The sequence below is a fragment of the Triplophysa rosa genome, linkage group LG18 (genome assembly GCF_024868665.1).
Source record: "Triplophysa rosa linkage group LG18, Trosa_1v2, whole genome shotgun sequence".
NCBI lineage: Eukaryota > Metazoa > Chordata > Actinopteri > Cypriniformes > Nemacheilidae > Triplophysa > Triplophysa rosa.
The window spans coordinates 6,493,534-6,506,601 of record NC_079907.1 but is presented as its reverse complement, the minus strand read 5'-3'; the positions used below and the strand labels follow the sequence as shown (position 1 = coordinate 6,506,601).

The window sequence follows — 13,068 nt, the reverse complement described above, 5'->3', positions numbered from 1 at the left end:
AGGTGTGCTAGAGGTAATTTGATATGTCCTGTCACCATCAAAGATTAATCTGTCATGTCAATCTTCACATAACAGCCCAAATTTTCTTCTTTTTTTCCCCATCACTCTCCTCCTTCCTCTCTCCGGAACATTCATTCGTGATATTAAGTGCAGAAAATGACTTGCGCTTGAAAACCCTCTGAAATTGAATGCATCGGAGGCGATGGATTGCACGCCATTCATTTAGATAGAGGAAATGCTGGTGGTGGGGGGGGGGTTGGGATGGGGGGTGATACTGACTGGCTTTTGCCTTACGGCCGATAAATTGCTGGTGCACTAAACCTTTGGAGGGTGAAACACACATCGCCGGTAGCCTGCAGTGACATGGCTCTTTTTATTAACCGATGTTGCACTATAGCACACGATGAGCATGCTTCATTCCTCACTTGTCGACTATTTCACACTAGCTCCTGGCGCACTGGCCAATTACTGCAAAACACATTTTAATTTACTTCTTTTATCAGTAGAAAAGAGATGAACAGATATATTTCTCCTGCATTCACCTTGGTAACGCTAGTTTCCACCCAAATACTGTTACTACAGTCGAAAAAAAATGCTGGGGTGTTAAACCAGGGGTTTTCAAACTTTTTCATGCCAAGGACCCCCAAATATGATGAACATTTTGCGGGGGTCCCCCTTTCTAAAATGCATATCCATTTTTTGAATAAAGAAGCATTTAAAGTGTTAGGCAAATACTATGTGTAATGTTATAAAGACAACATATTGTTTGTAGAAATTAAACTGTAATAAGCCTCAGTAGGATTTTACAACTTTTGCTGTTTTTTGTATTTTCAAAAAATATCTATGGACCGAACATGCCCCCTGGGGGTCCCTGGACCCCAGTTTGAAATCCTTCAGTTTAAACTAATGGTTGGGTCAAATATAGATTTTTTTAAAGGTCAATTTAACTCGTTTTTTGGATTTGTCCATATTTACCCAACCAGGTGTTGAAACAATCCAGTCTTCTTTTTGTTTGCATTGTGTATACTACATTAAAGTTGACAAAAAGTTTTGTCATTTATATTATTATTTATATGAGTAAATAGTTAACATATTTTATAGTTGAACAAATTGCAGTTTGTTTAGATAGCACCCATCATTTTTCCCCAAAGCAGCTTTACAAAGACTTGTGCTTTAATATGTCCCAATAAGCATGCCCAAGGCAACCCTGATAGAAAAGACCTTTTTTTACTGTATATCAGTATGATATTTTGGCTGTGATATAAACTTTGTTACCTTGGTACTGTAATTGTGGCAGCAAAGTGGTGGAATAAATTAAAATATTTAGCATTTGTTTGTTTGTTGGCTGGAGACACAGCCGCAGTGGTCCGGATGATTTCGAAACCCGCTTGCTTGTAGCAGGAGGCCAGAATGCGGCTTTTGCAACCTCCCTAACACCCCCATCCACCCCCTGTGTGCCCGCCCCACATTACCAGCTGTTCTCCGTCGCTGCGGCTGAGCGCAGTGCCATGCTGTGCGGCCCGCTTCTGCGCAGGCTGTGCCAGTGGGCATTAGCGCTCCTGTGAGAGAGGCCTCGTCTTCCGCACCTGTTCCACTGCAGCACCGCGCAACTGTTTATGAGGGTGTACTGTCCCTCTCTGCAGGGAGCTGTGTTTGTAGTGCAGAGGTATTGATGTAATTTAACATCCACATGAGTGAGTCCATACCTGTATGTCACCCAGACAGCGGCAGTTTGTCATTATCAGTCTTTAAATCATTAGCGGTTTGATTGTGCTCTTTTAAAGTTGCATTGTACACAATAATTAATAGGTGATGTTTTCTAGATCATAGGCAGTTTATTAGATGTCTTGTTGACATGTGCATACTGACTGTGTGTTTTACCGGTCAATAAATTTTACCTCTAGGCAGGGCCGTAGGATTGACACATTATAAAAGTTACTAGCGTTGCTCATGAATATTAATTATGTTACCGGACATTTGCACATTCGTCCTGCCTGATTTGCTAAAAGATGGACGTTGGGAGGGATGCGCTAGTTATGCAGTAGATTGATACTTGCAATGTACCAACATATCTCTTCGGCAGAGAACAAGAAATCTAACAGAAAGCTACACTCTCAAAGACTGTTGTGTTAAAAACAACACAATCTGAACTGATATGGGAAGTTCCAGCATTATGGATGCGAGATCTTCAGCCAAAACTTGAAACATAAATTCTAGAGAATGTATTTATAACCAATATATTAAATCATCTGTTTATATTTCATTTAACCCCTGATGACCGAGTTCAGACATCAGAAAAAAACAGTCAAATGTATGTTATATGCGTGACAAAAAAAGAATGCACGTTTTTGAGAGACAACGTACTTTTTACGTAGGATTTCTATCAATTAAAATGTGCAAACCAGAAGCAATGATATATGAAGAAGGGAGGGCTTTTTATACAACAAGATAGATGCTTTATTGTAATCTTCATGTGCCAATGGATGTGACACTATGCAAAACTGTTTTTACAGTAATGCTTTAAAAACACCATTATGCTCTAAAATGCTTAAAAAGACTTCACATGGGTATCTTAATCATCAAATATTGACATCTGACCCAAAACCTTTGGTAAAAACTTGATGTTTTTTCATCTTACGGTTGACATTTGCATGGAATTGCTGTCTACTTGTGTTGTCCTTTTTATTTATTTAACATAAAATCAACACAAAATGTCTCATAATATATTAAAAACACAATGTGTTAAAATTCCATGCAAAAAAAATTCCCTATAGTTGATTTGTGACTAATTTTAGGCTTTTTGTAAAGAAGCTTTGACTGAAAAACACCGATTTGAATGCAACACTTCACTTTAAATTCACGATTTGTCCGACCTCAGTCTTGTTTTAATGTTTCATTTTCTTTCTTCAGATAACGCTGTGTTCCCAAACCGCCATGAAGTCACAGCAGCGTTCCAAACTTAGCCCTTACGTTAAACGTTTTTACAATATGAAAATGAAAGTGGGCGGGAGCTAAAAGAACTGTATAAACGGGCGTGCGTGGTCTCTGGAGGGAAGCCGAATTACCTGTAAGGTTGAGGGTAAATCAACACGGGCACGAGAAAGAAAATGTACGTGTCATGCTTGATTGATATTATTGAGCTCCTCGATTGTACGAGACATCTCCTGTGTCGGAGTCCTTCGGCGTCTCCCCCTTCCTTCTCTCCTATTTCCTCCTGGAAACGCCGGATGGTCTTGTTCACTTATTTCTGCTCTTATTTACTTGAGTGTTCAGGGAGAAAAGATGAAGTTTATGGTAATAGGGCTGTGTCAGGTAGGCCAAGGTGCGTTGTTTCCATCTGGGTGCACGCTCTCTCTCTCTTCCTCGGTGCTCTCTCTCTCTCCATTTCCACCTCATACCCTCTGTCTGTTCATATCCCTCTCTTTTCCATAATAGTTTCCATAAGAATTTTTACGACCTGGGAGATCAGCTCTAAGCTATATTTGCAAAAAAGCAAAAATCACATACCGTATGATAATAATTTGAGAATTGAACTGTGTATAACGTAAAAACGGTAAAGCATTGATGCAGGCGCTATAAAGCTCTCGGGTGCACTTAACAATCATCTTGAGATGTGTTGACAATTTAACTAAAGTGGGGGGGATGGTGGTTTCCCTGTGAGATCTTGCAAACCGGGTTGTATGTATGGTAAAGCGATGTTTTCCCGTGGAGCACCGCAGACTCGATAACTCGCATGCATTTGTTCCACTGAAATGCAAATGTTAGGGAAGAACAGTTAAAATGTCATCAGCCGTGTAGCGAGAAAAGTGAACCAGAACAAGCCGGATGGCTTTGGTGAAATGCATTTCCGTGTGACGTCAGTAAAAAGACTGTACGTCTTCAAAACGATCCCCGAAGTGGCGTAGTCGCTTTAGAACCTTGCTGTGAAGATATTGTACGCACACAGAGCTCTGCTCTTCTCGCGCTGTGTCTCCCCACCTCAAAGGCACGCAGAGTCTCTGAAGTTTTCTTTTGGGGAGGGCAAGGAGAAAAGAAAACCGTGTGTGATGGAGAGCATGATGGAGCGCTAGAGGAGACCGATGGAGTGCTGTCTCAGTGCGCTGCCCGGATGATGGATGAACTTTGAACAGATTTGCTCAACATTACAAGGGTCGGGTGGCCCCTGGGCCTGTAAGGCAGTGAGGGAGAGAGAGAGAAAGAAATGTGAAATTGCGTCGTGTTTATGGGTGCTACACTTGGATTTTGCGGCCTCATCGCCGAGAGCTAGCCACACCAATATTTCAGGTGATGGGGTTGACGAAAAGCAGCGTGGGAAACGATATTATGTAGAAATATTGCTGTAATTCACCCTGGGTTGGCGTTTCCTTCATACCCATACCGACCTGTCCCTCCAGTGCTCTATTGTCATCTAATTTTATTCTGAAACTTTAAACTTCACACCTTTACATTGAGATTAATGCCTGAGGGACAGGTTACACGGTCTCGCTCATTCTGTGGTGACTCTCTTCGCACTTCGACCTTCACTGCTGATATTACTGTAGGTGCTGAGGCAGTAAAAACCTCTTTTCAAAATACATAAAAGTGGAAAAATCATCCTTAATCTGTAATTTGGTTTGATTTCTAGTAAAAACATCACAAGGAAGGAGCAAGACATTTTTAGGATTACATTTTGTAAGATAAGAAGAATAAGAAAAAAGTGAAATAAAAATGTGTATAATTTAATATTACAATCTAAAAAATTTCATTTTGCAAATGTATATAATTTACTATTAAAAATCTAAAAAATATTTTTTTTAAAAGTATATAATTTAATACTGTGTTAAAGATGAAAACTAAATAAAAATATAATAATTAAAAAAATGTAATATAGTTTGTCTCGTTTAAGGAATGCGTTGTGCAAAGTTACACAGATCCCGAACCCATGTGTGCTCGTTTGATAAATGTGACCCTAAATGTGACATTGTATGGGTCAAAATTATCCATTTTTCTTTTATGCCAAAAATCTTGTTGTGTTTATGTTCCATGAATATATTTTGCAAATGTCCTACCCTAAATATATAAAAACCTGCTACAGTGCCTCTGTTTAACAACTTCAAAGGCAGTTTTCTCAATATTTAGATTTTTTTTGCACCCTCAGATTCCAGAGTTTTAAACGGTTGTATCTCTACCAGATTTTGTCCTATCCTAACAACCCATACATCACACATCAATAGAAATCTTAATTATTCTTCTTTCAGGTGATGTATTAATCTCAATTTTGAAAAATTGACCCATAAGACTGGTTTTGTTGTCCAGGGTCACAAATATTCTGGCTAATGTGATGTTTTGAGGTTTAAATGTATTCTGAAAATGTATTCTTTTTGCACCTTTTCCCTAAAACCAATGCAGAAAATGTAAAAAAAGTTGCAGCTGCCGATCTTGTAAATTGTACAAGAATTTGAATGTTTGGTTGCTTATACAGCAGAGAGAGAGAGAGAGAGAGAGAGAGAGAGAGAGAGAGAGAGAGAGAAGCACATACAAAAACAAAACCCATTCAAAGTTATCGTTTCCATTGCTATGTTACTGTTCTCAGACGTTACCCTGCCGCCCAAGTTTACACAGGAAATTACTGACGCGGTCCAAGATTCCCAAATCAATAATTAGTTCCTTCATTTCGACTCATCGCACAGCTCCTCTCAGCTCTAATCGCTTCAAAATACACTCGCACAATAGTGAGCTAATTTACTTACAATTATATTTTCAATTATGCCCTAATAAACCCATTGTACTCTGGGTAATCACAAGTTACCCTTTGAGCTAATGCAATATGGCGCAGTGTGAAGTCAAATTCAATTTCGTGCAGTGAGATGAAAAAATAAGCACATGCTCTCAATCATCATGCCAGAGGTTTATTCATTGTGGAACCCCACTGCTGTTCAGCAAGATGTGAGACAATAAGTACCCAGCAGTCTTGACTAGCAGGCCTCAGGTAGTCATAAGCTCCAGCTATATAATGGTTTGTTGTGTATGATGAAACGTACCCCGGTGCAAAACACCGTGCTTTCTCATGTTGCAATGAAACAGCAGATTAGTGCATCACCCAGCAAGATTTTCAGCTTTATTTGGACTTGGTTACAGGTAATGTGGTCGGACAGCCATTGCCTTATGCAATAGTTATGACCTCCGTGTGAACCGGCTGTGCTTTGGGAACCGAACAGACTGATGTTGGAGCAGATTTACCGCGTTCGTTTGCAACCTGAGGCTTCTTTTGGATGCGGGTAAATTGAGGGCAGGATGGCGGGGGGTCCCTTAATTAATGTTTGATTTCAGGCTGATTTTGGTTCAAAACTGAAAAATTTGCATTAAGATTAAATTCACTTCAAAGCTAAAGTTAAGAACCTGAAGTCCAGCTTGTCCCGCCCACATTAACATGTATTAACGTAACTTATTTTCTGCCCATTAGTCAAATCCTCAGTGCACTCTAAATGCTCTCTCATTGGTCTATGTCTCATTAAAAAAAAATACATTTCCAAAAGAAAAGAGTAAGCATTATCTAAACGCAAACAATTCTTAAAATAAACGATTTATTTTTTTAATTGGATGTCACTAGGTTACCTATATATTCAGACAATCTTCTTTCTCTCCCTTGTAATCAATATATATGTTTATCAATCATTTGGAAAATCTCAATGAATTGATTTCAAATAAATGTTTGTGTTTTTATAATATATGGGTGTGGCATATTTATATGTTTATAAAAATGCACACACATAATGCACATATGTATATATAGCAAATTTATTTACATCAATATATACAAATTTATATTTAAATATAATTAGATTATTTATAAATATATATTACTCGTGTAGTTATGTTTGTGCATTTACACTTTAAAGGTTCTTCATGGAACCATTTAGACAAAAAGGTTCTTCTATGGCATTGTGAAGCACCTTTATTTGTAAGAGTGTATACTGTATATTATAAATACACACGCCACACACACATATTATATTAACACAAACATTTATTTGGAACCGATTATTCGATTTGACGGCAATAAAAACTTCCTTTTCAGATAAATAGAATGTGGTGATGACAAAGAGGACGTTAGTTGGGGAAACAGGGTCGTTAGAAACCGATTAGTCGTTGCTAACTCACGCCTACAGTAGGTCAGATGACAGGAGAAATGTACGTCTTGCAATCACCTCAAGACTGAGGAGCCAGGTTTGACTTTCTTCTTTGCTATTGTTCCACTTTGCAGAGGATAAGCACCTTGGGGGACGAGGGGAAGAAGAATCCTTAATGTGGCTGCCTCCTGTCAGGATTTAGCGCCTTTGATTCCGCATTTCAAACGGCGGCTTTACCAGCCAGGGACGACGTATGTGAAAGTCACTTTCCGATAGACAACCACCGGCTTTTTTGCATACAATTTTTTCTGCGCTAGTCCAGAGCTCGCTGGGACCTGATAGCGTTTCATGATGGTTTGTGTTTTGAATGCATCCCCATCCCCTTGACACCATACGTAGCTCCACCTCCTTGCCCACGTGCCAACCCACAACCCCCCCATCCCATCTTTCGTGCTGGGCTTTTTGCATTGTGTCAATAAACAAGACGTTCTTTGTCACGGGGAGGCTGAAGAAAGAGTTCAAACCATCTTTGAAGTTACAGCAGTGCCGCTTTGAAGTTCTCAATGTCACAGGGCATTTATGTTCTCATAAGGATGAGTTGGAAAAAAAGTCGGATAAATCTCAGACTTCGCTGTGAACTTCGGAGAGGGTTTTTTTTCACAGAGATGATAAATGACATGACAGACATGATAAAACACCTCTATACTCATTTGCGCTGGAGAACGTGGAAATTGCAAGGGTACGGCTAACCTACGCCATTGATCGGTGCACGTGTACCTTAAATAATGGATCATGAGGAATTAGGAGGAAATCAGCCAAAACACATCTCAAGGAATTTGTTATTGTCCGATTTTTCTCTAGATGTTCTTTGGAAAAATAGAAATGGCAAAATCGAGTCAGTTGTTGAAGTACAGTAATATTATAGAGCTATAAAAATGAATATACTGTACGTTCATCATTGTTGACGTTTTTAATAGTTAGATGAGTTGCAGTTGAGTTTCTCTTAAAATCTTTGACTTTTGCAAAATTGTCTGATCTGAACACAGTTTGGTTCGTTGTTGAGATGTTTAAGACTTGAAATGAGATGCATGAGATTTTGGGGATTTGTTTGAAAAGCAGGTAGCTTAATTTGCTCTCTATTTAAAGTCATTGCCGCCTAGAATAAACAACTGAGAAATAAATGAGATCTCACTTTGATTGTGATTACATATTTTTTCTTTCAAATAATGAGAATGAATGAAGGAGAATGCCACCTCTCTGGACCACACTCACGATATTTTGCTGTGATTGAAAGTGATTTGTTGGAAATGATGAAGGGGTGTGTTTTGGGCAAGCCACAGCACCTGAATGGCTTTGATGTGCTGGCGTAGTTTGATTGATACAGTCCGAAATCTTATGTCTTTATGCTCATCCGCACTGATGTTTCAGTGCCAACAGGGATGGTGCAATCTTACAGTTGTCCCTGCTGATTGAGTGTCTATACGGCCGCAAATGGAGCTTGTAGAAATGGCAATGTGGAAAAAAATCCAAGCTATAACATATTCGGCGGTTTATTTCAGCTTTGTTGAGTATGATTATCCATCACATGCTGAGATCAATGCAACACCTTACCTTCTTTTAGCAGTACTATAGCCTATTATTTTAATAAATTGAGCATTGTAAAGGATAACTCTGTAAACTGTGATCATTTCACAACAAGGTGAGCAACAGCTTAGCTTCAGATGAAGAGTTTTTATTTATTATGCGGTTTTGTCGTTTGCATAGGTGAACGTTTCTCATATTTGCACTACTGCCTGAAATATTTATAGTGCGAGTTGAACTGTAAATTAACATCGAAAAATAATGCCGTTCAAGACCTGTGTAGGATTCTTTCCTCTGTGGAACACAAAAGAAGATATTTTGGGGAATGTCTCTGTGTTTTTGTGTCTATACGGTGGAAGTCAATAGGGGCCAATGTTGTCTGGTTACCAACATTCTTTAAAATATCTTCTTTTGTGTTCTGCAGAGGAAAAAAACTCAAACAGGTTGGGAATGATATGAGGGTTAGTAAATGATGAAAGAATGTTCTTTTTTGGGTGAACTGTTCCTTTAAAGAACAGCTTTAAATGTTCAGTTTTAAGTAAATGATCCGCATGATGCCGCTGGACTGACCACATTTTTTTAGACATGTTTTTACCTACAATGTTCCTTCAAAGGTACAAGCAGTTTTGCTGTTTGCAGCTTCCCACTGGAATTACGATCAGGTTTAGTTTTAGTGAAAACGAAAAGTCGCACTCAGCTCATTAAAGCTAATGTGTCGTCTGAATCTATTAGCAGCGTTGAAAGGGCAGTGACACCGTGCAAAGACAAAAGAGGGGGATTTTACAAAACCAAAGATCAGTTTGTGCACCTTTAAAAAATATCATAAAAACTGTCAAATTACATCAGTGTCGTAACTTGAAAGGACATCTCAGAAATGCACATGTACACACAAGAGCGAACACACTAACACGCACACGCTGTATGCAGCACTGGCAGTTTCTGTGAAGATTCACTGCCTGGTGAGATTACAAGCGCTTCATGTAGAAACCTACAGTGTAATAAGAATCATTAATGAAGGGCTTAAAATCTAAGACTTTTCATCAGTGTTAAATGAAGATACGATTGCTCTTTGAACCTCTGCATGTCTGTCGGAAATTCCGTTTTGCTTACACACTAGGAAAGGCATACGTGCTTACAGCGAGTCATTTTTAATAACAATTTGTAAAGACTGATTTGTGCTCGTCTGGCATATAAAGATTTCTTAATTTATCACCAAATAATTGAAGAAATAGAGATTAGTAAAGTAAATGTTGTGATGGGCGTTGGGTGGGCATGATATCATTTGGATTTGCTGTGTGATTGTAACTGTCTGTGGTCTGCCTACTTATATTGTTGGTTTATTTTTAGAGAAGGCACCATGCTTTGTAATTCAGTACTTTATTATTTACAAATAACAATTACATTCATTTGATATTTTTTGTTAGTATATTATTGAAATGAATTCCTAGAATTACTTGGCATTTTAAAAATACACCTGCAAACCTTTTTTATTTAATAGATATACAGCAACAATGTGGTAAATCATCGCCAGGGCTCCGAAAAGCTTTTATAACAGAAATTAAGAGCACTTAAACCATAATTTACAGTTTAATTACTAAGCAAACCATAAAACAGACTTACTGTACAAACCTCAAAATCACAGCTTCACGCTGACATGAAACAGGAAACGATGAAAGAAAGATGAAATGCAAGGTCTGATTTTTGTTTTAGGTTTAATTCACTTGACTCCCCTAAGAAAGCGAAATGTTTTTGTGAGTAACATTATTTCGTTTTCCTCTTTTTGTGTGTATTGTGCTTCACACACAAAATATCATGCTCTTAACAAAGCATACTTTATTAAGGCAATAAAGGTCCACCAAAGGACGATGTGTTTGGTTTGGGATGAGTTGCATGGTAGAGTTTGGCGGCTGTAGTGCGGTACATCGGTGGGGGTCTGCTCCCCCATAATGGGGGCACATCTGGTGTGTCTGTCTCCAAAGGGAAATAGATCAACCCCCCAAAGACCCTAAATGAAGTCAGCTCATGATATCCCACACCAGCCCAGGGCTGTCTCTTTCTCCCCCAGCGCTGGCACTGTCCCACACCCCAGGATCTTGGGCAAGACTCTGGCTTTGGTGGCCATCACCTTTAATCACCTTGGAATAAACGTTTCTTTAGGAGCACCAGAAACAAACTCTCCGCACGTGCGGCATTGTTTAGCCGTCTCTTTGTGCTCGCTGAATATTGAGGTGTCATTTTAAGGCAGGAAGTCTGAACGATAAAAGTGAATAATGCATGAAAAACGAATCTCGCCGGATAATGAAAAGCAGCGGCGTATTTTTAAATCCTCTCCGCTGTTACGTGAGCGAAAATGCGGCCACATGGCCAGCGCCGGAGATGCCTGCAATTAATAGCTGGGATCAGCTGTTGTGATGTCATTATACATTCCCTTCATTTTCTACAGTGGGGCTGTTTGATCTTTGAATACCCCCGGGAACTCCTGCCTCCTCCCTCTCAGCATCTCCCCCTTCCTCCTCCTCCTCTGCCTCGCTCGAGCAGAACCTCCCCTTTTCTATTCGAGGGCTCACATTGGCTTCCGTATGTGTGTGTGTAAGTGTAAGTGAAAGTGCGCAGCCGAGCCTCGATGACAGAGGGCCCGGGACCATTCAGACGACTCGCACGCTCGCGTTCAGCCCACCTCCAGAACAGCTGGGAAAAACAGAGACACTTTAGAGAAAGACAGTGAACGAGTGCAGAGCCAGACAGAATAAAACAACAGCAGGAGTAGGAAGCAGTAAGAGGTTTTTGTAGAGAGAAAGATTGAGAGAGAGAGAGAGACAGAAAGGATCTCTCAGCTTAATGCGCAAAACGTCCCGATACCACATGCTGTGCTCAATGGCCAACACAGGCTGTCTCTTGCTCTCCGGTTCAGGGATGCTTACACACTCCCTCCAGTGTCCCCCAGCATTCCTCTACCTACCCGAGGTAAGGCGATCCTCTCTCTCTCTCTCGCGCGCGCGCGCGCTCTCTCTTTCCCTCTTCTTCTGCTACTTACGGGTGACACGTGCTAGCATTGTGTTTACCCCCTCCTTTTCGCATCCCTCCCCCTCGAAGCCCCCGGCAGGGGTCATCTCATCTTCGCTTCATACTTTCAATCGCGTGCGTTTGGAAAGCTTTGTTTTTCTTTCATTTATTTCAGTCTGTAATTGACTTTTTTTTTACAAAGTGTGCACTGTAATCTTTTTATTAGCATTTAGAAATGAGTGATATTGATTATTTTGTGTTTTGCATTTTTTTTTTTTTTTTTAAGTCTGGAGTGATTCACGCTGTGCTACCTTTGGCACCAAAAAGTATTTACTCACCTCATTGTTCCGCATTTTGACGTTTTCGTAAGACTAGACTGTAATTTTGTTGGACAGCCTTAGCTGTATTGATGTCCTCCTTGTAAATTGCATTTATGTGATTGAGTCTCTCTTGCTAAAGTTGTGTGAGTGTTTTACACTCTGCCTGCTTCCCGTTTGCGTAGTTGGCTTTTGGTCTAACCAGAGAGACAGATGTTATTTTAACAGTGAATTAGACAATTCCAGTGTGATTTGGCTCACTTTTCCGAATGTGCTTTCTTATAACGTGATTGTTTCTGGACACGGGTGCGTTTGTTTTACTACAGACGTGTACAGACTTTCCTCTAGATGGTTTGTGTTATTGCACAGATATAAAGAATGATAATGCTGTTGAGGGAGAACCTGCCTCATGCTGCTACCAAATCGCTCCACACTCATCACCTTAACAGTCGCTGTCCCGAAACACACACTCTTTCACACACACACAACACCAGCTGTCCAGGCCTCTGCTGTCCCACTACAGTTCATTGTGTGTGTGTGTGTGTGTGTACATGTGTATCAGTGCATGCGCGTGCATACGAATAAGGTGTATTTGAGAATTCATTTAGCAAATGCTTTAGTTAAATGTGTGTTCCTGTAAGCCTCGTCATAATCTCTCATCTGATTTTAAACAGATGTCATTGACAAGGTGCCAGCGCTTGTTTTCGCAAACACCCGTAATTGATTAGCTGTGAGAAACGTCTCTCAAATATCTGTGACGTCGGGCTCGCCACGAGCGGCCGTTTGTTTTGGTTTCAATATTAGCACGGTAGATATTTCACATTTTTTATTTCACAGATATTTCACAGCGTTACAGTGTGAGAGATTTTAGGTTTATTTTAGAAGACGGTGGTGTGAAACTAAAAAAACGATTGAATGAAAGACACAGACTATCTATCAAATGTATTACGAGTCGCACTCAAATAATACAGACAGATTCAGAAAGAGCTATCACACCCTTAGGGGTTCTTCAGGTTCCCATTTGTTATTCTTTTCTCTTTTTTATTCACCTGCTGAAT

The 13,068-nt window shown here is 39.8% G+C and overlaps 1 protein-coding gene across 9 annotated transcripts in view; it reads left to right on the top strand.

Moving 5' to 3' along the window:
• The window catches only part of rbfox3a (RNA binding fox-1 homolog 3a), a 402,031-nt gene that overhangs the window by 287,963 nt on the left and 101,000 nt on the right, over nt 1-13,068 (top strand). Inside the window, exon 1 of one of the 9 annotated variants that reach the window (XM_057358083.1) lies at nt 11,287-11,654. The exons of the other annotated variants lie outside the window; for them this stretch is intronic. Coding sequence (XP_057214066.1) covers nt 11,529-11,654 — 126 coding nt within the window. The 5' untranslated portion in view covers nt 11,287-11,528. Of the gene's footprint in view, nt 1-11,286; nt 11,655-13,068 lie in introns of those variants that run through there. 9 annotated transcript variants of the gene reach the window in all.